This window comes from Emys orbicularis, chromosome 1 (genome assembly GCF_028017835.1).
Source record: "Emys orbicularis isolate rEmyOrb1 chromosome 1, rEmyOrb1.hap1, whole genome shotgun sequence".
Lineage (NCBI taxonomy): Eukaryota > Metazoa > Chordata > Testudines > Emydidae > Emys > Emys orbicularis.
This window is the reverse complement of record NC_088683.1, coordinates 3,940,661-3,966,739: the sequence shown is the minus strand read 5'-3', so window position 1 is coordinate 3,966,739 and position 26,079 is coordinate 3,940,661. Positions and strand designations below refer to the sequence as shown.

General features: G+C 52.6%; 1 protein-coding gene across 1 annotated transcript in view; it reads left to right on the top strand.

The window, feature by feature from the left end:
- SND1 (staphylococcal nuclease and tudor domain containing 1) overlaps positions 1 to 26,079 on the top strand; it is a 434,812-nt gene that overhangs the window by 18,507 nt on the left and 390,226 nt on the right. Inside the window, exons 5-9 of the mRNA XM_065422299.1 lie at positions 4,842 to 5,002; positions 5,329 to 5,420; positions 11,841 to 11,999; positions 12,896 to 13,002; positions 14,193 to 14,283. Of these exons, the coding sequence (XP_065278371.1) occupies positions 4,842 to 5,002; positions 5,329 to 5,420; positions 11,841 to 11,999; positions 12,896 to 13,002; positions 14,193 to 14,283 (610 nt within the window). The remainder of the gene's footprint in view (positions 1 to 4,841; positions 5,003 to 5,328; positions 5,421 to 11,840; positions 12,000 to 12,895; positions 13,003 to 14,192; positions 14,284 to 26,079) is intronic.

The window sequence follows — 26,079 nt, the reverse complement described above, 5'->3', positions numbered from 1 at the left end:
CCAGGAACTCCCCAGTGCATCCCTAGGCATGGGTTATTATATTACACGGGGTGTGAATTGTCTATGGAGCTGTTCTATATATAGCTGTTGGATGCTATTTTATCCTTTGTCGGGTTGGAAGCATGCCTGTATCATTTCCTCAAGCCCGTTACTAGCACTTGGATGTCTTCCACTGGAGGTTTTCATAGCACAGTCTGTAAACAGGTATGCTGAGTAAACACTGCCCACATTGCCAAGGGTCTGGATTTTAGCTCCAGTCTTGCCAATAAAGAAAATTCTGCAGTGCCAGGTGTTTCCCAGGAGAGCTGGGGGCCCTGGATTAAGCTGCTCTTGCTCTTGGTTGCGTCTTTCAGGAACCAAGTCCCTAAAAGCTTTCTTCTAGTGATCGTACTTAAGGTGTGTACAGTACGGTGCTTTGCAATCCCACTGCTGGGGAGGGAGGTATAATCCCCATGGTTTCCCTATTCCCTGCAGAAATTAGACTCCCCCAGTATCAGCCAGCAAGGCGGTGATGCCGTGAGCACAGCACCTCTGCAATGCCTGATGCCCAGTCTCTGCTTGGTCCACGAGACTGTGCTGTCGCCCAGGAGCCATTTGAGCTCCTCATTGCCCGACTCATCCAGAACTACTGGTCAAATACAGACTTGCGTTTAGATAGCGCCTTGTTTCCTGAAAGGCTGCAAATGGCTTCCCAAACTACAGGCACAAATCACCTCACCCACGACTGAAACGCAGCCCCTTCTGAAGCCTTCTCTATGCTAGAACACTTGCGAAACGCCCGGGAGGCCTGAAAATGCATCCGCTCCCCCATCTACATCTTCCCATGGGGAAGAGTCACCGTTGTGATTACACTTTCACTGAGCAAGGCTCTGCCCCACTGCATCCCATACTGGGTCACTGCACCAGTGCACTTCCAGCTTTGGCATGACATTCTACTGATGCAGCTGCAGCAGCACCCTGATTCTCCCAGTGCAATCCCACAAAGCTGCTGTGCTGCCTGTGGACATGGCATGATGTGTGCGTCTGAAACAGGAGAGCTAGGTTGGACTCTTGGGACCAACGCAAGTGGCAGCAGTGCAGTTGTCTGTTGCCCAGCTTTGGGAAGAACAAGGCAGTTATTTAACTCAACCCAGCAGCATAGCTGTTCAGAGCACACAGTGAAATCCTGTGCAATTAAAATGCAGGGGAAATGAAAGGCCAGAACACCAGGATTAATACACCTCTTGGCCATGCTATGATATCCTTGATGACTGTAAGGGTCAATCCAATGAAGAATGGTTGGTGGATACAAACCATAAGCAACTAACAAACCAACTTTTGTTTAAATCAGAATTGTTCCCAAGTTGTAGTTCTTTACTTACCATGCTATAGGCTATGTCTACACTGCAGCTGGGGGAGTGATTACCACTCATGTAGACGTACCTGCACTCATTTAATCAAGCTAGCTTGCTAAAAATAGTAGTGAGGACAGGACGCACAGGCTTCAGCGTGAGCTGCACAACCCCCCTGGGTACCTACTGGCGTTGCTAGACTGTGCCACCATGTCCTCACCATTGTTTTTAGCAAGCCAGTCTGTAGAGCTAGTGTGGGTGTGTGTACACGAGCTGCAGTCAGTCACACAGTCCTGGTAGTGCTATAGACATACCCAGGATCTTACATTGCTAAAGTGGATGTTGTACTTGTTTCTTTGGATTCCTAACTAAGACCTTGTCTACACTACAGGTTACTTTGGTGTAACTTTGTCGTTCTGGGGTGTGAATAATCCACCCCCTGAGCTTCGTAAATTACACAGAACTAAGCACCAGTGTAGACCATGCTATGTTGGCGGGAGAGCTTCTTCCATAGCTACACCTTTCGCGGAGGCAGTAGTTAAGCTGATGAGAGCTCTCTCTCAATGGCTTAGTCTTCCCACCACAAGCTGTGCAGCTGCGGCCTTACACTCTGATTTTAGGTGGACGTATTCTGCTAGAACACTGAAAATACTCCTCTGTGCTGAGAGAGACCAGTCCAGAGCCTCACTGATATCCTTGCTCCGAGAGGAATGCAAACGTTGTTTGGAAATAGTGGGCAAAAAGCCTGTGCTTTATCACCACCCTCTGAGCCACCAATTGAGAGCTGAAATGCTTGAACCAGGCTGTACTCCTGTATTAGGAATTGCAGTTTTTAGTCAGTGGGACTTGTGCTCTTAAGTCGCACCCTTGGGTGCCTAAATATAGGCTTAGGAGCCAAACTTCAGGGTATTTTTGAACATTTTAGCCTGTGAAGAAAAATGTCAATAACTCAGTGTATTGAAGGCCAAACTTTTAACACTGAAACAGTTTACTTGTGAAGTGACAGATTTTGCTACTAAACATTTTTAATACAGTTTAGTCCCTGACGCTGCAAGCACTTCCACACATGCTTAACTTTCATCACATGAGTACTCCTGAAGGAATTGTTCATGTGAGTGAAGTGAGTTACCCCCTTGTGTTTGCGGGATCAGGGCCTTCCCTGTCAATGTTCTTTGCCGCTACCAGTGTGTAATTCAATAAGGGACCCAGCCACAGAGGCATTCCGCGTTTAGTTCATTGTAAATGGTAGCTGTACGCAGCCTCTCTTAACCTCTGTGCCTTAGGTAACTGCTTGCAACTGACTGCAGAACAGTGTGCTGCTTGCCCCTTGGCGAACAGGAAGGCAGGGTGTTCAACTCAAGCCAACACAGACATCGCACGCTGCCTTGAGTCTTCCTATTTCCTCAGGCCTAGATGAGAGGTGGGGTGGCATGTCTCCGAGCCAAAGGGAGAGGCTGGGAGAGCTTGGTAGTGGCACAAGTGCCATGAGCTCTTCCCACCTGATCCAGACATGGAATATGTCGCACTCTGCATGAGAAGTTGGAACCCACAGCTCCTCCCTCACTGCAGGCTCCTGTTTAGACCCCAAGGCAATTTCAGGGGTCGGGAAAGCAGATGCGGTATAAAGGAGCACTTTGGCCATCAACCCACCCCATCCAATGCAGGATCAGTCCTTTACCAGGATCAAGGAATTTAAATCACTGATTGTTTTTGTTTTTTTAATGTCGGGGGAGGGCTTGGAAAGCTAGTTTGAAAGTTTGCTATTGCAACTTTAAAATTTATACTGAACAAAACGCAGGTTTTTTTTTTTTTAAATGCCACTATGGCTGGGTCCCTTATTGAATTACACAACCCTGGTAGACGCAAAGAACATTGACAGGGAAGGCCCTGATCCTGCAAACACAAGGAGGTAACTCACTTCACCCACATGAACAATTCCTTCAGGAAGAGTACTCATGTGGTGAAAGTTAAGTGTGTGGGGAAGTGCTTGCGTTGGGTGTCTGGGTCCTATAGCCTATTTCAGGCTATGAAATAGGATGGTCTCCTGATGCAGGGAAAGGACCCTTTGGCCCTCTTTGTGCTGGGATGCAGTACATGGCTTTACTGCCAAGCTGGGGAAAGCAGGCTTCCCGCTCCAGAGGCTGGCTTTCAGCTTGCACAGTGCCAGCAGTCCAGTCCTGCTGGCGTCCTGTGCCCAGGCAGAAGGAAGAGCCATGTGGCGCTGCGCTGCTATATGAGTTTCTTTGAGTCTCTTGCTGGAAGTGTGTCGAGCATGATAGTGGAGTGGCAGTGCTCTGGGCTGACAGCTGCTCTTGTTATGAGATGATTGCATTAATAAATTGGCTAATGATTCCAGAACAGCTGTTGCTAACAGGCCAGATATCCCTGTACTCAAACCTGGTAAGGCTCCTTTTGCGTTAAATAGAGCTGAAGCGGCTCATGAATTCTCTGCTGAGAGGCTTCCATGCACGTTCTGAGAGAAGTGAGATGTGGAAGTACAATGTGGTGTGATTTGCAGTGCTGATATCTGTTGGCGCCTGTTAATTATGTTAACTGTTCACGGGGGTGAGTGAACCTCTGTCACTGCTCTTCCTGGCTTGTGCCTTATGGGAGCACTTCCAGCATGCACTTCAGACGCTTGCTTCCATTGCTGCAAGGACTGCCTCATGCTGCATCTGCATGTACAGCAATGGCTCGATACTCTTTGGTTAGCTCTAGGATCCAAGGATGGAGGCAGGCTCTTCCTAGCCTAGTTGGAAATTGACTGCAGTGTTCACTTCTACTAAGCGTCAGAAGATAAGCCTGCAGTTCCTGGAGCCAGGCTGGTGAAACCAGCTCCGTCTGCAGACCGTGTTCCCCAGTCTGTGGCAGTCCAGTCATTAACACAGGGAGTCTGGGCCCCTGTGCAGGATTACTGGCTCAGCCACTCGCTTGCTGAGGGACCTTGGGCCAGTCACGTAATCGTTGTGGCTATGTCCCACAAAGGGAGGAATTTATTTCTGACTCGGATGCTGTGCGGCGTAGGTTGTGTCTGCGCAGACAGTATGACCCCACAATTCTTCCTGGGTTTAGCTCCACTGGGGGGAAGCTGTAGCAAAGGGTTGGGTCTCTTTCCCACCGTACTGGGGGATAGATTGCACCGTGGTATGATGCCTGGCCATCCTTGGGTGTTCATCCAGCTAATCCTCTTATAGGGATGGCCTCAGTGCTGTACTTGTAAAGCTCTAACTTCCTCAGCTGTGAGATGCTAGACAAGATTCCTCTAGTCTCTGGTGTGCTGTGCACACTGTGATTAGCAAGGCAAGGTCTGACTTTCCCCTGTATCTGTTCGACCCGAGTGGTGGTTGGATTGTTAAAGCATCCAGCAGTGAAATGTCAAGTCAAATGTGTGCTCCCTGGAGCAAACCTTCTTGGTAAAACATGCAAGATAGCAATGCCCCTGCTATGCACAGCCCCCACACCTCTGCCCTGACTTGTATGCTCTTACAATAGAGCTGTGTTTTCTCCTAGTCCTGAGCAGAACAGACTGGCTGAGCTGGAAGATCAGGCGAAGGTTGCGAAAAAAGGAATGTGGAGCGAAGGAACAGGCTCTCACACGGTCCGGGATCTCAAGTACACGATTGAAAACCCACGCCACTTTGTGGACTCCATGCACCAGAAGCCAGTCAATGGTAAGCGTGCGCGCCAGGTGAAGCAGCATGGTGGGGTACCGGCGAGCACATAGCTGTGGGATGTTCACATCCTACCGGCGCTTACGTATGCAGTGTTCTTGGAGCTCTGACCGGCCTCGGTTTGCAGTCTGCCCCAGCGGAGGCTGCTGGGTGCATATCCCAAGTGAATTGGCCTTTCATGTCCAGGGCGGGGGATTGCAGTGTGTGCTGCTTGTGTGTGGGTTTTTTCTCCTGGCTGGGTTTGATTGAATGCTGTGGGGGGTGGAGCGTAAAGCTGGTGCTGTTCTCTTCCTGAGAGTTGACCCTCACACATTTCTGTTCTGCAGCCATCATAGAACACGTCCGGGATGGCAGCGTGGTCAGAGCCCTGCTCCTTCCCGATTACTACCTGGTCACCGTCATGCTTTCTGGCATCAAGGTGAGTCATGGCTCTTGTTTCCTGTTTTTGGAACCATGTCTCCAGGTTTGCAACCAGACCTGTGCTGCAGCTGGGCCTTCAGGCTTGTCGCAGGCATGCCGGTATCCCCCACTGCTCTGTGCTGAGCTGCACTGCCCGGTGGGGTGGGCCTACTCGAATGGGCATTGCTGCTTTGAATGAGGAGAGTCTGGGCTTTCACCAGTAACCCCCATTAAACCTCCTGAACCGGAGCATCACCGCTTTTAAGTTGGGCTTATTCCCTGGCACAGTGTCCGTTAAGTTCCCTGTCCAGGACTGCCTCTTTGGTAACTGTCAGGCACCTGTGTCCACACCCCTCCTCTAGACTTCACAAGGAGACAGTGGCTGCTCATCTCCATGTCTCCTGCAGAAAGTGGGAGTTAGGAGATCTTCGCTACTTAAGAGTCAAAGACTTAGTCCCTGACTTTTAGTAGCTTAGGGGCGACAAGTCCATGGGGAAATCTGGTTTGAAAGCATTCTGCAGCCAGTGCAGCCTTAGGGCAATGATCTTGCCTTGTCACAGGCTAAGCAGGGTTTTGGATAAAACTCCCAGGGTGGTGCTAATTCAGTGGTCGAAGACCATCCCTTCAGACCCAGCACTGAACTCCGTGTCCCACCTGGTGCTTAGCAGTCACTGATGGGAGGTAGCCTTTTTCAGATCACACACACATCCGAAGATCCTGACACTCGTGGTCAGTGAAGATCCTGGGATAAGGGTGGTGCCAGTACTCCATTCAGGAACTGTCCTGTGCTTCCCAAAAGCCAGAGCCCTCCACGTCTTTCCCTCTTCTGGGACCGTCAATGGTTCTGCAAAGTCGAGGAGGTGCTAGCGTATCACTTGCTGCCTGGGCCAGAATTCCCTTACACAATGCCTGGCCATGGTTAGAACTTTGCAAATGCCTTTCCCAGAGAAACGCTCCCATGCTTATGCATTTGTGCGTGCTGCCAGGGCCGGCTTTGCTGAACCGAGGCCTAGACAGGCAAAAAGGATTTGCTGCTATTACCATTACTATTAGCCACGATGTCCATGGAATCCTTAGCCTTAGTCTTGGGGCCCTAGTGTTCTCCACCTACATGCCATTAGTTCATTTGAACACCATGGTGAGGAGCATGTTACAGAACCATGGATGCATGGGTAGACATTCAGGTGCCTGTGTGGTCTGCCTGGAGCCCCACCATTCCCAGTGGGAGCTGCAGGCAGTGCTGTATGCAGCAGTCTGCACATTTTGTGGCAATGGCAAGGAGCAGCGGTGCTGGCTGTCCCACTGCCCACTCAGGTTTGACCCCAACCGCCTTCTGTCATGAGGGAAGGGAGGCGGGGCCAAACCTTCATGGGCTGTGGGGCAGCCAGTACTGTGGCTCCTTGCTGCTGCCATGGGGCCAGGATCTGGGCCAGGGTTTGCCCCCCTGAGTCCTGCCTGGCGTCACCCGGCTCCCAGGTATGGAGGCGTGACGCTGCACCTGGGCAGGCTGGGCTGGAAGGCAGGGGTTGAGTGTGGCATAGGCTCAGCGGGTGAGGCCCGTGGCCAGTGGCTGTCACCGGGATGGCTCCACAGGAATGGATGACAGTGCATAGCATGGGAAAAGTTTTTGGCGGTGCCCCTGGCTGCGGGTGCTCGGCATCGCTGCAAATCAACACTGAACCTGGACCTCTTGAGCATTCACAATGTCTTCATGGCTTGTGGCCCCAAAGCCAGAGGTGCTGAGTGCCAGCTGCTGCCAGTCATATCAGTGAGCATGGCGGGAGCCCTTCCCTTCTGCAAATCAGGGCTTAGGGCTTTTCCAGTGCGCTTGAAGGATTTGAGTGCAGCGCTGTAGCAGATCAGGGGAGGCTCCTTGGGCTGAGAGTGGATTGGAGAGGGTGGCCCGCCATGCTTGGCGGAATAAATGTACTCCCTAAATATTACACTGACAGCAGGTTCCAGCCAAGCCATGCTGTGAGTAGGGTTTCCCAAAAGCTGAAGACTTACTGTTTGTACCAGTCCTAGTGTATGCCTGGCATCTTTTGCTGTGCTCTTGGTTCTTCGAGCGATGGTCCCTATGTTTGTTCCACACGTGGGATAGGCATGCGCCTGAGTGTAGAATTTTGTTGCAGTGTCCGTTGGTCCGCACGTGTGCATGGTGTGGACCAATGCCTGTGCAGTTCCCTCTTACCGCTGCCTGATCTGAGTTGGGATCTTTGGTGTCCTCAGCTCCTTTTCTACTGTGCCATTTCTATACAGAGATTGTGACTAGCTGTTTTGTAGTATCTTTCTAAGTGTAGTGTAGCTGGTTACTCCTCTGTCCCCACCCTGGGGAACTCTCCCTTCCCCCCCAGAGAAGGCTGGGATTGTTTCCTGCCCTCACTCCTTTTCTATGAGCCGCAAACATCAGTACTGTCTCCGCTGCCTGGTGAGGCTCACGTCTCAGCCTAGTGCCGCACCTGCTGCTCCTTTCCCCCAGAACTCCTGAGGGTCAGGAACTGAGACTTAAACACCCGAGGGAGACGGAAATGAGAACCTGGTCAGATGCAGGCCAGGGACCCTCCCTTACATCAATCTCGTCCAGCAGGCAGCGCCCCTCTGAGCATGAGCTCAGGAACAGAGGCTGAGACTTCTAAGCCTAGAGAGAGTGCTCCCTGGGAGAGTAAGGGGCCCTCCTGGGGCATAGGGGTAAACCGTCTTCGTCAGAGACTGCCCCGAAGAGAGAGGATTCCTCCCACACCACAGACTTAGATCTGAGTAAGTCGTTTTGGCAAGAGCAAGCGGCATGCAAGTGTATGGGTCTGCAGGTTCCAGTACAGAGTCTGAGGGCTAAGGTTAAACCCCCTCCGGTGCTCACTTCTACATCTAGAGCCAATGTGGTACCTATAACTAGATGGCCCTGGATGGATCCAACTTGCACTGTGAGCAAGGAAGCTCTGGATCCAACAGCTTGACCAATGGACACTCCCTGCATCCCAGGATGGTCTGAGACCTGCATCTCCCTGGAGGACCTTTTTTTGCTCCCCCTTCCTCATTCACTCCTCTTATTCGGACTGTTTCTATTCTGGTGCATTGTTACTCCAGAGGAGGAGGTGGCTATTTTTGGATGCAGACATGCTCTCCCTTCCCACCTCCCAGTCTCGTTATGCAACCATCGGCACTGTTGGTTCTGATGGTAATCCGGGATCCAGCTTCTTCTGACTCGGAAGATACTCAGGAGTCTGTGATACCAGGCAGAGGAGGGAAGAAAGGAATTCAGTCTTACCATACCTCGATGATTGGATTCTGATGAACAGATCATACGAAGAAGCCCAGCAGGCAACCAGCTTCTTGCTCCATCAATCGCCTTTCCTGGGGGTTTGTGTCAACAGCGAGAAATCCACATTGACCCCCACAAGGTCCATAAACTTTATAAGGGTGATGTTGAACTCATCCGCAGCAAGAGCTTCTCTGCCTCTCGAGAGAGTCTAGGGATAGGCCATGGGTGCTCTGAGACCGTGACTATCCGACTACCCTGGACTTGAGTCAGGACTTGCCTTTCCCTCTCGGCCACGTGGCCTCATACACACATGATGCCATTTGCCAAGCTCCATCTTCGTTTCTTTGCGGGCATGGCTTCTTTCCCAGGTACTCCCCAGAGGGGCAACATCAACAAGGTGATTGATTCTGTCCAAGGTTTTGGACTCTCTCGCCTGGTGGACAAAGCCGGAGAAAGTTCGGGTGTGGATCCCTTTCCTCACACAGGCTCCTGAGACGCACTATAGTCAGATGCCCCCCTCTAAGGCTCCCCAAATCGCATTGAACAATATGACAAGTCTCCTATATAAACAAGTGCTCACGCTCCAGAGTGGTGCCAAGGCTCTGCTAGGAGTTGTTCAGCAAAATGGAGTTTTCTCCTCTTGGGCTCAGCAATGACGGGTAGCTCCAGCATCTGTTCGGATCAGCTGTCCTGGAATAGCCACTTAAAGCAGCGATCAGCGCATTTCATCCTCCAATGGATAACCGGATGATCGTCACTTACCCTGTCACAACTAGGTTTCTGAAGGGACTTCGTAGATCCTTCCACCACCAGTGAAGTTCGTGTCTCCGTGGGACCTCAGTTTCTTTTGTCTCCAGAGCTCCCTTTGAACCTGAAGCCACATGTTCTGTGGCCCATCTGTCTATGTAAGTGGCCTTTCTCATCGCCGTAACATCAGGCAGAAGAGCCAGCCAGCTGGGGGTGCTCATAGCGGGCCCACCATATATTCCACTCAAGAGTCATCCCCAATGTCATTTGTTTCACCTGAGTCAAACCATCCACTTACTGATATTTTTCTCTAAACCATTTGCCTCAGATGGAGAGGGCTCTGTTCTCTGGATGCCCAAAGGGCACTGGCCTTTTATCTACAAAGACACAAACGGTTTCCAGGGCAGAGATCTCAAGGTGTCAAGCTACATCTGTGCAGAGACTTTCAAATGCATCTCTGCTTGTATTCTCCGTTATCACCTAGCCCACATCCCTCCTGTGGAGGGGGTGAGGGCTTATTCCACTAGAGTGCAAGCAACACCTGCTACATCTGAGATGTACGTCTGCTAGAGATTTGTATGGCAGTGACTCAGCTCCTCAAACGCTTTCACCAGACACTGTGCTTCGGTCCAGTCTTCTGCTGCTGCTATGGCTGTGGGGACAGTGTTACTAGTCACCTATCACTTCCATGTCCTCGCACTCGCCTGTCTGAGCACTGCTTGTTAATCTCCCACGTGTGGAATACAGATAGGGACCAACACGCAAAGTGGAGGTTACTTACCTGTACTGGAGGCTCTTTGAGGTGTGACCCCTATCTGTATTCCACTGCCCGCCCGCCCTCCCTCACCTCTGCTGCGGCTTATCTGGATGCAGTAAGAGAAGGAACTACAGAGGCATTGGCCTGTGCTGTCTTTCATACCCTGGATTGGGAGCATGAGGAGAGCTGTGGCATATGTGCGGGCCAACGGACACTGCAAAAAAAATTCCAGACTCTGGTGTGCAGTGTGCATGCATATCCCATGGGTGGAATACAGACAGGGACCCAGTTACAGGTAAGTGACCTCTTTCTCGCCATTCTAGGGAGCTCTCTGCCACAATCGAGTGGAACCCAACTGAGATGGACCTCTGTGTAGGCGTTCTGCTCTCTCCTGGGTGGTATTTTCCTTGCTCAACCTAGCCAATGAGTTAGTTGCCTCGTGTGGTATCCTACCTGTGCTGGGGTTGGTTCACTCACCTCTGGGGTGGAATGTGGCAGCTGTTTGTGTCTGGCAGCACTCTCCAACTCTTAGGGACAGGAAGTGACCTCGTATCCCTCTGAATTTGTACAGGGGAAGCAGAATGTGGGAACCTCATAGTCCTCTGGGCTCCTCCCCCAAAACAGCCAACAGCAGCTGCAACCAAGGGTGCAGGGTGCAGCATCCTTCCTGGCTTGCTGCTCTGCATGCACCCTTGGGTCACTGCCCTCTGCTCTCTCTCCACGGGAAGCAGCAGCCTTCCCGCTTGCACTCTGCCTGGTTTCCCCTCTGACTTGCTCATTGCCATTGGCTGTTAGAGCCCAGCATCCTGTCCCATAGCTGCCCTGCCTCACTTCCATCTGCGCATTGGACTTCCCCTCCCTTACTGCAGCCATCACTGCTTCTCCTCCACTTCATTCCCAAGTGCGCCCCCCACCCCCCCCAAGGCCTGAGTTAAGTTTTTGGTTCATTTAAACAATAAAAAGATGTGAAGTAAAGCAAGAAATGGGGCTGTAGTGTGCCCATCCCCTGCATGCTGCCCTCCTTTGCACCCTTCATCCGTATTTCAGTCCTTGAAGGGTGGACGTGCTTCCAGGCAGACACTGAGAGCCCTGATTGCCGATCAAGTGTTGAAAATCTGCCCTTTTTAAGGTCTCCCGTTGGGCACCCACAATTACTAGGGTGAGCCTTGGCCTGTATCTCGGTATAGGTTCTGGGGCCCCCCAGAATACCAGGAGTAATGTAATTACACAGCCATTTCCCCAAGGGTTAACAGCACTTACTGAGAGGGTGCCCGGATGTCCCAGTGTTATCAGGACTGTCCCAATATTAGGGGCTCGGTCTTCCACAAGACCTATGATCCCCCATCTCGACGTTTCACAGTGCTATATCTGGTCACCCTACTTACTGCACAAATGCATGAGTCTGAGGCCGTTCCCGTGGAGTGGACTCCAGGATTCCAGTGCGCGGGGCACTAATGGTTCCAGTCCGTGGTCCAGGTGCCCTCACTCTGCTGTTGGCGATTCTAAATGCGGTGAAGGTGCGCTCTTTTCTGTGCAATCCGCAGTGGGAGTAGGAGCAGGAGTGATGGTGGTCCATCCATCCCTGCTCTTGAATTACTGCTGCCGAGCAGTCTGCCCCGTCCTAGAGGTCTTACCAGTGCGCCCCCTCCTAACCTGCCCTTGCCTCCGCTCTGCAGTGCCCCACGTTCAAGCGGGAGGCAGATGGTGCAGAGACACCGGAGCCATTTGCAGCAGAAGCAAAGTTCTTCACTGAGTCACGGCTGCTGCAGAGAGACGTGCAGATTGTCCTGGAGAGCTGCCACAATCAGAACATCCTGGGCACCATCCTCCATCCGGCAAGTGGGGCAGGGGGTGCTGGGGGTCTCTGGGCAGATCCCAGTGCGACGGGCTACTGCCATCGGGGAGAGCTGAGTTTTTTTGGGGGTCCTTTTGCTCGTGTGCATCTGGCCAACGGTCCCAGTGGTACCGTGGGGTTCACAGTCTTTCATCTCTGGAGCTTGGAGTTCAAAGCTGCACGGGGTAGCCACTGAAATGGAGGAGCGTTTGAGTTTCAGGGGAGGTGTCAGAGCACACTCCATATTCAGTGGGGGGCCAGCGTAGAGAGCATAGCTAGCCGGGGAGGAGTGCTCATGGCAACCCGCGTTACTTATTAAACTGCAGAGCCTGCTGCATTCTGCACCAGTGGGAGCTCTACGGGGCAGGTGGCTTTATTGCTGGGTAGGAGTTGGACTGCAGTGGTATGGCAGGCCAGGGTGGAGACTTCTGGGCAGTCACTGATGGCAGTAGGGGTGTCTGGCTGTTCGGGCGTCCAGTATCCGAGGGGCCCAACAGGACTGCAGCCCAGGTGATGGTCAGAGGGCCGCTGCCTCCCCTAACATTGAGGGCAAGTTTTAAGTGCTTTCCTGTTGGCTAGATCCCTACTCGTGTAGTGGGGACAGTCACTAGTGTGGCTCCTGCTAGCCTGGGGTGCAGAGTGGGTCCCTGCCTTCCATGGGCTAGCTGCAGCTGTCCTGTGAGTATGGCAGTGAGCTAGGGCTCTCGGGTCTCGGGCTGGGCCTAGCACAATGCTGCTTCCTTTGGCAACGAGGGCCTCCGTGGCTCTAGACTCCTCCCACATACTAGTGGGCCAGGAGATGGGTGTCTGTCCCGGCCCTGCCGTGGGAATGACGCCTGAGCCTCCAAGCTCCAGGAGTGTAGAGACTGACCCTGTCGTCTCCCCTCCTGGTTCCAGAATGGCAACATCACGGAGCTGCTGCTGAAGGAAGGCTTTGCGCGCTGCGTGGACTGGTCCATCGCCGTGTACACCCGCGGGGCTGAGAAGCTGCGAGCGGCCGAAAGGTAACTGGTGGCTGCTGATGCTGGGTGGAGGGAGATGGTTCTGGGGCACAGGGCTCCACAAGCATCAACCAAGGACTTACCCAGAGTGCCCTTGACCGGGAGGGCTTCATGAGCTAAAGAAAATCGCATCCTTGCCTTCCATTGGCTGCCCGCAGGTGCCTGAATGGGGCAGTGTCAGGGAGTTGGGCCCAGCTGCTTGGCTGTGGGAAGGACAATTGTCTGCCTCATGCTCTGCCCCTGGTGACAGCTGCATGGTGTGCTCTGCTTGTAGGGGAGTGGGGTTAGCTGAGCTCCTGCGGAGGTGGGAGACTGCTGCGGCCAGTTGGGAAAGGCTCAGAGGAAGGTGATCTCCCAGCTCCCTGGCTGGCCTCTCTCCAGTCCCCCTTGGTGTCTGGTGCAGAATCCCAGAGCTGCTCTTTGAAGAGGGAGGCAGGGGCTGGGTATGCGTCTCCTTCTCACAGCTAGTGTCCAAGCAGAGCAGATGGGATGCTGCCTGCTGCCTTCTGTGGGTGGCTGACAGCTATGGTGCTCCCCTGCCAATGTCTCCTATCTCGGCTGAAATCTAGGGGCATCCTTCCCCCTCAGCCCATGGCCCTGGAGCACCACTCACTGCCGTAGTCTGCCTCTTGCGTGCAGCTTCGGAAGAAGGCGGATCTCTGCCTTGGAAGGTGGGGAAGGTGACCATGGAGAGGCAGGAGCTTGGCTGGTCCCTTGGCATATAGATTCCAGCCAGCTCAGGCCTGGCATCACCTGCTCTGCTCAGTTGGACGTTGCTGGCTAACACAGCACTTGCCTGGCTGGGCTGGGAGCTGGAGATGGGCAGGATGCAGGAATGGTTTGGGCCATGGCTTTCGCAATGGGGGCCTGGCTTTAGAGGCAAGTGGCCATGAGGACTCAACTGCTCCCTGTGTGGCCTTTAATTTTCTTGCTGTCCTGATCCACTTCCTCACTGTAGTTTGGTTACAAAGGCCCATTCGGCTGCTGGGGTGACTTTGTGCCAGGAATCAGGACTGACTTAGTGCTCAGAGCAGTTGGCCTCCGTACCCTACACACAGGCATGTCAGTCCTGGTTAGATGGGGGTCACCAGCTGCAAGGGGCTTGGCCCCATCTCCCGCAATGGCAGGCAGTAGGACAGGATGCACGCCCCAAACCTAGCTTTGGATGGTCAGGTACATCTTTCTGTTGCTAGGTACGCCAAGGAACGCAAGCTGAGAATCTGGAGAGACTATGTGGCTCCCACGGCTAATCTGGACCAGAAGGACAAGCAGTTCGTTGCCAAGGTGAGTGCCTTGCAGGTGAGGAGATGTCCTGTCCTGTTCAGGCTCTCAGGACCTGAGCGGAGCATGGAAGACAGGTAGCCACAGAGCATGTGCTGCTGCTGGTTTCAAAGTGCATAAAACGTTGGGATTTTTTTCCCCATAGCTACAGATGGCACATCCCCTTCCTGTCATGTGCAGCATTGCCCAACTGGCCAGATGCATGAGGGGATTGTGATTTTCCTCTGTAGCGTGGCGCACTGGTCAAGGCCAGAAGCAGGAGATGGGACTTGTTGGTCTGATCTGGGGTGGCAGATGCTACGTCCTTGTAACTTGCAGCCAGGGCTGCTAGCACAACTGCTCATGGTGAGAGGGTCATACAGTTAGGCTTCCTTTCAACCCTGCCCTGAGCCTCAGCAATGCCACGGTGCCTGCCACAGGCTGCCCCTCAGATGCAAAGGAGGAGCTGAATCTGCAGCCAACGAGCTGTGCTTGTTCGACCCTTTGTATGTGGGAGGACTTGTCCCATGGAGCTCCCACCTACGGTTATCTGCCCACCATCCTGCTTCCTGCATGCACCATACTCAGTCTTCCCCTCCCTGTGTTGCTTCTCCTCTGTGCTCAAACCTCCCTTGATGGGAAAGTCCCAGGACTGGCTGGAGCAGGGTGGTACTGAAGAGAGAGGAAAGGGTCGAGGTGCATGAGGATCGGGTGGAGAATGGCCTGAACTGGTGGGTGAGTGTGCAGAAAGAGTGGAAAAGTTTAATCCTCCAAGCTTGAAATAGAGGGTTTTGCTCCACCCTGTGGTCATTGGTGAGTAGTGCAGGGACATTTCAGCTGCTCCTACAGTGCTGTGGCCAGCAGAGGGCTGCCTGGGCTCATGGTAATGCTTATTCTGGTAAAGTTCATTTCCTTCAGTTGTGTTGTAGCGTGAACCCTTCTGCAGCCACCCCCTCGCCTTCCTTTCCAGAGCTGCCTTGACACGGGGATAATGGAACTCCAGCGTTACAGCAGTCTGGGATGGAGGAACCCTGAGTTTCAGACGGGTTCAATCTCCCTTCCAGTCAGGGAATAAACCAACCACTGACTGGTCAGGCAGGAGCTTTCCCTTGGGGGCAGATTATCCCAGGACTGCCTCTGCTGCAGGATTTCTTGTACCTTCCTCTGAATCTGCTTGCCCTGAGAGAGATGAGCCACAGATCTGATCTGACGGAGCCTGGCCTGTATTCCGTGTTCATCCTGCGTGTATTGCAGTCACCGTGAACAGCCCCAGCTGAGATCAAAGCCCCATTGTGCTAGGAGCTGTACAGACCTAGTGAGCGACGGCCCCTGCCCCGGGGAGTTCATGGGCTAAATAGACAACACAAAAGGTGGCGGTGGGGAGGGGGGAGAGGACTTGCCTAAGGTCACAGAGCAGGTCAGTGTCGACTGAGGTTAAAACCAAGCCCTTTCACCCTCTTCCCTGGTGCCCTACTCTGCTGTGCCTGTGGAGTGTCTAGAGCTAGCGAAGCATTGCCTGGGAGGTGCTGTGTGCGCTCTGGGGCTGTAACCTGCCGAATGCGGTCTGTAAATATTTCCTACTGTGTAACCACCTCAGCCTGCTGCTTGGCGATTGGGAAGTGGTGGGAAAGCCACTAGATGGTGCTGTTGGCATGTAGTTAGGCTCTGGGAAAATATGCATGCAGCTGGGGAGGTTTAATTTGGATGGAAATGCCTGAGAAATGGGCAGCCCGATTTCTTGGAAAGTAACCCCCAGCTCTCGGTTCCTCCCCCACTCTTTGGGGATGCTCCCAGCAGTGGCTCTCGGCCCCCTCTGGGCGGAACCTCCTTGCCTCTCCCCCTTGCAGCCTGCCTCTAGGTTTCCAGCCCCTGTAAACTGTCTTGGAAATGGAATTACAGCCTCATTATCAGCCTCGAATGTCAATCAGCCGCAGGATGTTCTCCTGCTTGGCATTCTCCTGTGCATCTGTAGGAGAGACCGCACTGGGTGGTGAGGAGTCTGCTGTATGCAGGAGTGGTTGGGCTGTCACGGATCAGAACACTCTGCTGCTCTCCAACAGCCCGCACCTGGAGGAAAGGAAACAGTGCCAGGAACAATCAGGCGGTGCCACTCACCAGCACATGCTCCATATGTGGGCATTATACTTACCCCATGTACCTTGGGCAGATCTGCGGGCAGTCCTAGGCAGCAGCTTAGCACGGAGGGCTGGAGGAGGACTCAGTGGCTCTGGGAGTTAGGCTAATGCCCGTAGTCATTGGCTCCTTAAGACTACAAGAGGTCATCTCGTATCTTGCTACCTCTAAAGCACAATGCAAGACTCGTCTGAGTGCACAGGTCTACCCTAATTAGCGCAAGAGATGTTCTGGTGGCTGAGTCTCTTCTCCTATCCTGTTGGCATGTTGCCACCCCAAGACAGCAGCTCTGGAATTGCATCCTTGCTGAAGGATGCATAGAGCACAAAGTCCTCCCAGGATAATGTGGAGGCTTTAAATCCTTGTGTCTGGCACCTAGGCGTGGCAATGAGGCGCTAAAAACCATAGCAATGTAGGTCTGGAAGGGACCTTGAGCGATCCCCTAGTCCAGCCCCCTACACCTTCCTTGACAGGTTTGTGAACCTGATCTTAAACTTCCAGTGATGGGGATTCCACAGCCTCCCTTGGGAGCCTCTTCCAGAGCTTAGTTACCTTTAGAGTAAGAACATTTTTCCTGATGTCGAACCTAACTCTTTTGCTGCAAATTAAGCCCATTACTGCTTGTCCTGCCTTCGGTGGCCATGGAGAACAGTTGATCTCGTCCTCTTTATATCAGCCCTTCACATTTGAAGACTGTTCTCAGGTCCCCACTCAGTCAACTTTTCTCAAGACTAACCATGCCCAGTTTGTTTAACCTTTCCTCGTAGGTCAGATTTTCTAAACCTTTGATCACTTTTGCTGCTCTCCTGTGGACTGACTCCAATTTGTCCACCTCTTTCCCAAAGTGTGGTGCTCAGAACTGGATACAGTACTCCAGCCGAGGCCTCGCCAGTGCTGAGCAGAGTGGGACAACTACCTCCCATATTTTGCATACATTGCTCCTTTTAATACATCTCAGAATATTAGCCTCTTTCACAACTGCATGAGATTGACTCCTATTCAATTTGTGATCCACTAAAACCCCCAGTTCCTTTTCAGCAGTGCTACCACCTAGCCAGTTAGTCCCCGGTTTCTAGTCATGCCTTTGATTTTTCCTTCCTAAGTGTGGTACTTTGTCTTTGAATTTCATCTTGTTGATTTCAGACCCATTCTCTAATTGGTCAAGGACCTTTTGAATTCTACTCCTCTCCTCCAAAGTGCTTGCAACCCCTCCCAGCTTGGTTTCATCTGCGTATTTTATAATCCTATTCTCCACTCCATTATCCAAGTCATTAATGAAAATATTTAGTACCGGAGCCAGGACTGACCCCAGCAGGACCTCACTAGATACGTCTTCCCAGCTTGACAGAGACCCATTGATCACTAGACACAGCGAACTGAGAAACTGCTGGTTAGTGTGTGGTTAGGCAGGGAGGGAAACAGATTCCAACCGCAGGGTGGGGCTACTTGACAGAGCGATGCTGGAGTGAGTACGCAGACCTGACAGAGCGATGCTGGAGTGAGTACGCAGACCTGACAGAGCGATGCTGGAGTGAGTTCACAGAGCTGGGTACGAGACCTTTGCCAAATGTCATGCTGGATTCTCAGCCTTAGAGACTGAGGTCCTCTTATCATTGTCTAATCACAAATCCCTTCCATGGTTCAACCTTTACCTGGTGGGGAGCAGAGAAGGTTGGACTGAGATTTGAAGGCCAAACGGACCGTTGTCTGACCTCATGCGTTGCACTGGCCAGAGACCCTTACTCAGTGGTTCCTGCTCCCAGCACAGAACTTTGGATTGAGCCTGGAGCGGATCTTGAGGCTGCACAATGGTTAACAGCCCTCGCTGTTAAATTTCTGCACCTTTGCTTGATCCACGTAGTTCTTGGTGCTCCTGCTGTAGCTGCTGACAAGCGGAGCAGTTAGCTTTTGGTGGCTCCTGGGATGAGGACCACGTGTTCAGAGGGAACCGGCCTGACCGCTTCCCCCAGCTCATTGCATAAGCCTTTGAGGAGATACTGCTTCATTCAGGTTGAGCTGCGCTTGCCATCTGCCCCAATACAGTGCCGTGTGCATGCTCCGATCCTCTTGCATTCTGGCTTTCAGCTGCCGAGCCTGGGAGGAACGCCTGGTCCTGCGGACCCTTTCCCACAGGCTTGTGGAGTAGTCACCCCAGGTCATGGCACAGGGCAGCAGCGGTCTTGCAACAAGGGGCATTGGAATGCAGCAATGCAAATGCACCATGTTCGGCTCCTGTTCTTGGTTATACTGGCAGGAAGCTGTCCGAAGTGTGCCAATGGTATAGTCTAGTGTGGCAGTTGCCATGCCCTCTGGGGTGAACACGGGGGTATTCAGTGCATTAACTCCTGCCAGGCTGGAAAACAGGGCACCTTGCTTGTGAATTTAACCTGTCCCTTCGGCCCATGCACCACCTCATCCACTGGAGCACGCCCATAGGTCCCAGTGCCAGAACATGAGCCCCAAGAGGCAAAATTCAGCAGCAAAGGTCCCTCTCTGCCCATGGCAGGGGCTGACTTTGGGAGCGATGTATGAACGTGGCTCCAATTCTTTAACTGAAGGTCTCTTGCCTGGCAGGTGACTGGGCTCTTTGACCTTCTTGAGATGGTTGAAGAAATGTCCTCCTGGGGTAGGCCGGTGCAGGTGCCTTCTTACCAGGGGGTGATGCCTGCTCCTTGCATTTGGGAGATGCCCATCACTGTCTTATCTGGGAGCCCTTTACGTTGGAAATGAATGAAATGAACCAAGGCAAGTGTCTCCACCCCTCCTTTCTCAGAACCGCCTCCTCGTCTGGGGTTGCTGTAGCTGGGCCTGGACTGACACCACCACGGAGTTGGGAACAGGTCTGATGTCTGGCGTGATCTCTGGCAGCTCTGAATGCCACCACTGAGGGCATGCCAGGAATGCCCTGCCCCGGGCAGTGCCTCCCGAGTATGACCTAGGGACAGCTGCCATCCCAAGGTCCCCGGGGAAGAGATGGCTTCGAACATCTCTGGCCCTAGCCCCATTTAGGGTTTTTGAAGATATAAGGGCCATGTGTTGGGCCAGGAATGGAATAGGCAGCCAGCCTATGGTGCAGGCCTCTCTTTTACTGTCCTTCCCCATGTAGAATATATGTTGTTTAAGCGCCACTCCCAGGTGGTCTGTGGGACCAGGGGAGTTCATCTAGCTTGTGCCTAGTTATCCACATGCAACAGCAGGACCATGCCAGTGTACAGAGACCTTGGAACAGCCATATCGTGCAGGTTCTCTGGGTACATCTACACTGTCATTAAAAAAAACAAACACCCAAGGCAGAGTCTCAGAGCCCAGGTCAACTGATCTGGGCTTGGGCTGGGGGTTAAAAATAGCAGTGTAGATGGTGGGGCTCAGGCTGGAGCCTGGGCTCTGAGACCCTCTCCATCATGGGGGCCCCAGAGCCTGGGCTCCAGCCCGAGCCCAAAAGTCTACACTGTAATTTTACAGCCCTGCAACCTGAGCCAGTTGATCCAGGCCAGCCGTGACCGTGCTGTGGGTCTTATCACAGTGTAGATTTACCCTCTGGGGATAAAGTGCCTTTCACATAGTCTTCTGGCCGGCCGACTGTCCTCTTCTCTTGTAGGGATGCCATGGCACTTGAGTCAGAGCTGCTTGGGCAGGGCAGCTTTGAGGTGGGTCCCCTCCTGGGTCTAGAAAGCAGCCAGTGCTGCCCTGAATCCCTAGCTCTTAGATGGAAGGCAGAGGAAAGCCCAGTTAGAACCAGCCCATGGCCTGTGTCAGCACGTCCCTTTTAGGGTATTGTCTGGTCCGTGGCTGACTCCAGAGAGTTGACTCCGACTTTGCCGGAAGGATTGGTTGGCCCGACATGGGACTTGGGAGGGCACCGGAAATGGCCCTCTTCTGTCTCTCCCCCCGCCCCCTCTCTCCCCCCCCCAAAATTCTGCTGAACGGTTCCTGGTGTCTGGAGGTGTGGGGCAGGCTGTTCGGAGTGGGGGGAGCAGAGAAGAGTGCCAGACCCATGTAATTCTACTGGGGTGCTCCCTGGTGTGTCCGAGCTGGTGAGGCTCAGGGTGAACTGCCACAGGCAGGACTTGAGCTGGGTGACCTTGGCTAGGGCCTCACCCCTGCACCCTTCAGCCTTCCGAGAGGCTCTTGGGTGCTGGCACTGGTTTGCCTAGGAGAGCTCCCCTTGGGAGGGGCAGGCCCCAGTCCTTGCTTAGCTGGCAGCCCTGGGGAGGGAGGATGAGGGAGAACTCTCCCTGTCTCTTTGGGTTAGGGGGAAAGCACGTTAACTTCACAACGGTTAGCTGAACTTTCATCTGAAAAGTTGGCTTCTTGTAGCGGTGTGCTGGCTCTGCTGCCTTTCGCATGTTGTTTTTGCTGATCGCTGCTGTTTCCTACCATATGGTCCCCTGGGCATGTGGCTGGCTTCCCCTCCCGCGCTGCGCTGATTCCAAGAACCTGCCTGGTGTTCTTACAGAAGGTTTAACGTGTGCACGGCCGACAGCTGAGCTCTGATGCTGAGAGAACAGTCCAGAGGGCTGGGAGGGCCCCGGAGTCTGGCCTCATCCAGGAGAACCCCAACCGAGGGCTGTGCTTAACTTGCATAGCCAGATGCTGGTGGCTGGTTGAGTGATGGCACTTGTAGTCAGGGCTAGGCGTGGTCTTGAGGCACTGGGCCGGAACTCAGGAGATAGGAGTTTCCCCCAGCTCTGCTGCTGACCACAGGCAGGTAATGCTCCCTGGACCTCCGAACCCCTCTGTAACATGGGGATATTTCCTCCCCCTCCCCCCTTCTCTTGTCTGTTAGATTGTAAACTGCTGGCTAGGGCACTGCATTCCCTGCTCTGTCGGTGACCTTGGCCAAGTCACTTCCCCTCTGTCCCCCCCCATCCCTTTTGTCGTCTTGATTGAGACAGCTCCTTGGGGCAGGGCCTGTCTCACTGCCTCAGAGTGCCCCACGTGGAGCCCTGCTCTCATCTGGGGTCTGTAGGTGTGGCTGGAACACACATCATGGTCTCCCCAGGCCACATCTCTGTTCAAGGTGCTGCGCTAATGGTAGGACTCCGCAGGCAGCATCTGGCCGGCTGCTCCTGGCTTAGCCTGAAGCTCGGCCCCTTAAACTCGACGGGCCCCCATTGCCTCCCCGTGTCCTTGACTGGTAACACCAGACTTCTGTCTTCTGCTAACATGCCACTTCAGCAGAAATGTGCCACTCAGCGTTTCGGAAGCAAACCCTGGGAAGCCCCTGAGCGGCACCGTTTTTGCAGTGTCAATTTTTGGTCCCTCTTTCCTTGCTGAGAATTGTAAGTGACAAGGAAAATCAGGACAAATGTCTGAGTGCTTTAAAGTGCAGGAGCTTAAATGGATGTTCGTCACATGCGTCGCGCCTTGCGAGTCTCCTACGGAAGGTGTTTTATAAACACTCATCAATCCTCCCAATGCCCCGGAGAGGTAGATAAGTACTTGCTGTCTCTCAGATGGGGGAACTGAGCTGGGGGCTGAACCAGCGGGCTTCCCTGTGCTATACCTGCCAGATCACACCATACACGCCTCTGCCTGGCATGGGACTCTTTTACACTTGAATGTGTATCGCAATGTCTGCGGAGCACACTAATGAAACCTGACCTGACCCATGCTGCAACAGCTGATTGCTTTATTGCTTACGCCATCTCCGTGCTTGGCAGCCAGTCGAGCCACGTGTTCCACTGACAGTAATGACGTAAGGGTTTGGGGGAGGGGAGGAGAAAACCTTGCTTAGTTGACACTGTAGTATCGTGTTACAGGCAGTTCTTCAGACCATGGCAAATTGGCTTTGGATAATTTCAGATCCTGCTGTCATCGTGTTCAGATGATGGTACGAAAGTGAGAGCACTGATTATTTTTTCGGTTATTTGAAAAGCGTCAGGAGTTCTGGCCCTAAATAATAGGTTTTAATTTGTGGGATAAACAGTGGGGTGTGTGGGAAGGAAAAGTAGCGGAAATAATCTCTAAAGGATTAAAGAGGCTATTTCTTCTTCTGAGTGCCCCTGCGTATATCGTCAACTCGCAGCCTGAATGCACTGGGGGTCTGTCCTGTACAGAGCTAACTGTTACTAGCACTTAGTTTTTGGTGTGGAATGTATTTGCTACCAAGGTTATGCACTGAAGTGCCCATGTTGGGAAATGCAAAGTTGAGGTTGTTACCTCTGCCCCTTGTGCACATTCCCTGCGATAGCTTTAATCACGTGAGCAGGCTGCTTTTCACTTCGAAATGTTCAGGGCAGCTGCCTTTAGTTGCCATTCAGGGGATGACAGCTAGCTTCCAGACTCTCTCATCAGCAGATTTAGAGGGGCTAAATCTGCCAGCCCTGTCTTCTCTATTGCTGTTATACTGAACATACAGTGCTGAGATTTTGGGTGCCCGAGGATTAATCTGGATTTTTCACAAGGTGCTGAGCATCCACACGACAATCTGTGCCCCTGAACGTACCTCAGGTTAGACACTCACGTTCACTAGTCACTTGAGAAAAACCATGGCCAGTACACTAACATCCAGCTTATCCTTTACATCTCATTGTTTGTGATGGTGTATTCAGTATAGTGCACGCAAGGGGCTGTTAGGGTTGTGCATGCTGCCTTTTTGCATTTCCTGGCTTTAAGTGCTGGCATGTGCAACAGCAGCCTTCTGTTAATGGAGTTTTTATGTGGAAGTTCCTGGGGTTTCAAAAGGGAAATGGTGGAAGATAATAGGCTAGAGACCAGCAGCTCACTTGAGGTGCTCAGGGCTCTGACAGAGCTCTGCCTCTTTCCAGTAGTGTCCCTATGGGTGCCCCACATCAGCTGCTTGCTCGCTGGCTATGGGAGTAGTCACGTGCCGAGCAGCTGATGTGGAGCACCCATAGGGACTTGCATCTTGAAAAACTCTTGCTACTGCACAAGGGATGTTACTTAGCCTTCATCGCACATCTGTTAAAGCCAATCTTAATCTGTTCTAACATTGATCTATTGTAGATGCAAATAAACCTAATACGACCATTAATCTCCTAAAGCACATGTTCAATAGCACAGTAAATACAGGTGCATTAAATAGCCTTGCCTCACTCACTGTGACACCATAGGGCATGACAGTTACTACTCGGTAAAGGGGCAGGGCTCCCCACTGATCGTGCACCCATGGAGCCCTGCCTCAGTCAGTATGCGAGTTTGCTGTAGATTTCGCTAACAGTTCATCTAGGGATGCACACGTTTCCTTTGCAGAACGAGGAGAACTGTTTCAAAAAACAACAAAACTGCCCATCTGCAAAGGAGACTCTCCAGACTATGGCCAAATCTGACCCAACTTTTTGTGGAATGTGCCAAGTCACATATCCCTGTGGGCTGTTTCCCTGCCACAGCTCAGCTCCGAGTTTGGTGTCACAGCCGGTCGAAAGGGCAGCTCTCTCTGTGTTCTGCTCCTGTTTGCTCTCAAAATGGCTGAACGGTCCTTGTGTGCACACGCTCCCTCCCCACCCAAAATTCACCGTCAGGCTGGAAGATGTCAGCTTGCCAGGTGACACTTCCAGGAAGGGGTGAGCAACAGCTGTAGAGGTGTGAGCGGAGCTGTGCAGGCAATCAGCTTGCTCTTCTTCAGGTCTGGGAAAGGTGTGCTCCGCATCACCGCTAAATGCAAGACTCAGCACAGGGTTTAGCCAAAGTAGTTAGCACTTATTGTAAGGAACCATTCTAGGTAGAGTGGCCCGTTAACACCTCTGCAGTCATAGGACAAAGAGGGGGTCAGTGGGTTACAGATTGTTGTAATAAGTCATAAATCTAGTGTCTGTTTAGTTCTTGAACTTTAGTGTCTAACAGAGTAATGAATTCAAGCGCCCAGTCTTGTCTTTTGAATATGTTGTAGAGGTTTCCTTTGAGGGTCAGGACTGATGGGTTCAGACAGAGTGATCGGAGTATCTTTCCCAGACCCGAGGAAGAGCTCTGTGTGGCTCAAAAGTTTCTTTCCAACAGAAGTTGGTCCAGTAAAAGTTATTACCTCACCCACCTTGTCTCTCTAATATCCTGGGACCAACACAGCTACAACTACACTTACACCTAGGCCTTGGCTACACTTGCGAGTTACAGTGCAATAAAGGAGCCCGGGCGCACTAGCTCACTCCCCGTCCACACTGGCAAGGCATGTAGAGCGCTCTGACTCCGCGGCTACAGCGCTGCTGGTGAGAGGAATAACGTTTGCTGCACCCCAGCGTCAGTGTGAATGAGGTGTTGTGTTACTGCGCTCTGATCGGCCTCCGGAAATGTCCCATAATCCCCTTAAGTCAAGTGGCCACTCTTGTCATTGTTTTGAACTCCTGTAGGAATGTGGAAATGCCCTTTCAAAGCTGTTTCTGACAGCCGGCATGCAGGCCGTTACTGTGGAATGCTGTGTGAGAGAGAGAGGGGCCCGGGGGAGGGGGAGGTCTGCTGTCTGAATTTACAAGACAGCATGCTGACATGCTGTCAGACCCCCAAAAACCCACTCTCTCTCCTCCCACGTACACACAACACACTCCGTCACACTCCACCCCACCCCTCCCATTTGAAAAGCACGTTGCAGTCACTTGCATGCTGGGATAGCTTCCCATAATGCACCACTACCAATGCCGCTGCAAATGTGGCCAAGCCAGTGCACTTGAAGCGGTCAGTGTGGACAAACTGCAGCGCTTTCCCTGCTGCGCTCTACAAAGGCTGGTTTAACTCAAAGCGCTCTACATCTGCAAGTGTAGCCTTGCCCTAAGTCTTCTGGTCTTGTGATTAGTTAATTGAGTACACCTGGCGATTTCAGTGTTTTCAAACCCTGTGGTGATGAGGTTCTTGAAAGGAGTCACTTGTCTGCACCCACCAGTTAGAGCCGATTCCTTTGTGGGACATTAATACTGTCTTAGCAGCTCTCCTGGGGCCTCCATTTGAGCCTCTGGCCGCCTTCTTTGTGTCAGAAAACTGCCTTCCCTGTGGCAATAATGTTTGCCAGGAGGGTGGCTTTGTTGCAGGCTTTGGTGGCAGAGCCCCCTTACATGCAGTTTTCCAATGACAAAGTAACCCTGTGGCCACACCCTACATTTTTATCTAAAGTAGCTTCCCAATTTCACTTGAACCAAGCTATATATTTACCATTGTTCTTCTCTACGTCGTGTTCTACCCCGGAGGAACAGCGTCTTCACATGCTGGAGGTCAGGTGAAGTTTAGCTTTTTATCTGGAGAGGACCAAACGTTTGTTTCTCCTATGCAGACCCAAGGAAGGGTCAAGCAGTCTCATCACGGCCTGTCTCCAGGTGGATAACTTCCTGTATCATGACAGCACACGGAGTAGCCCGAAGAATAGGAGCTCATGCCACAAGAGCCCAGGCGGTGTTGATGGCATTCCTACACTGGACATTTGGAGGGCTGCCACTTGGTCCTCTGGGCCATCCCTGCTGAGTCCAGAGCGGCTGTAAATGTTGGGAACGCGGTCCTTGTTTAAATAGGTGCCAAGCCCCACCTCCTGGGAGTACTGTTCGGGAGGCAGTTAAGTAAAATACACCGCTGTATCTACTCAAAGCAAAACTTTACCTGCCTGTAACTCGTGTTCTTGGGGATGGATTCCACGACCCAGCCTCTGTCCCCTCTGTGCTTCTGGTGGTTGGTGCTGAAGGAACAACGCTGCCCTTACATCACCAGGGAAGGGGCTAGGACCGTGCGGCAGGAATGCTGCCCCATGGG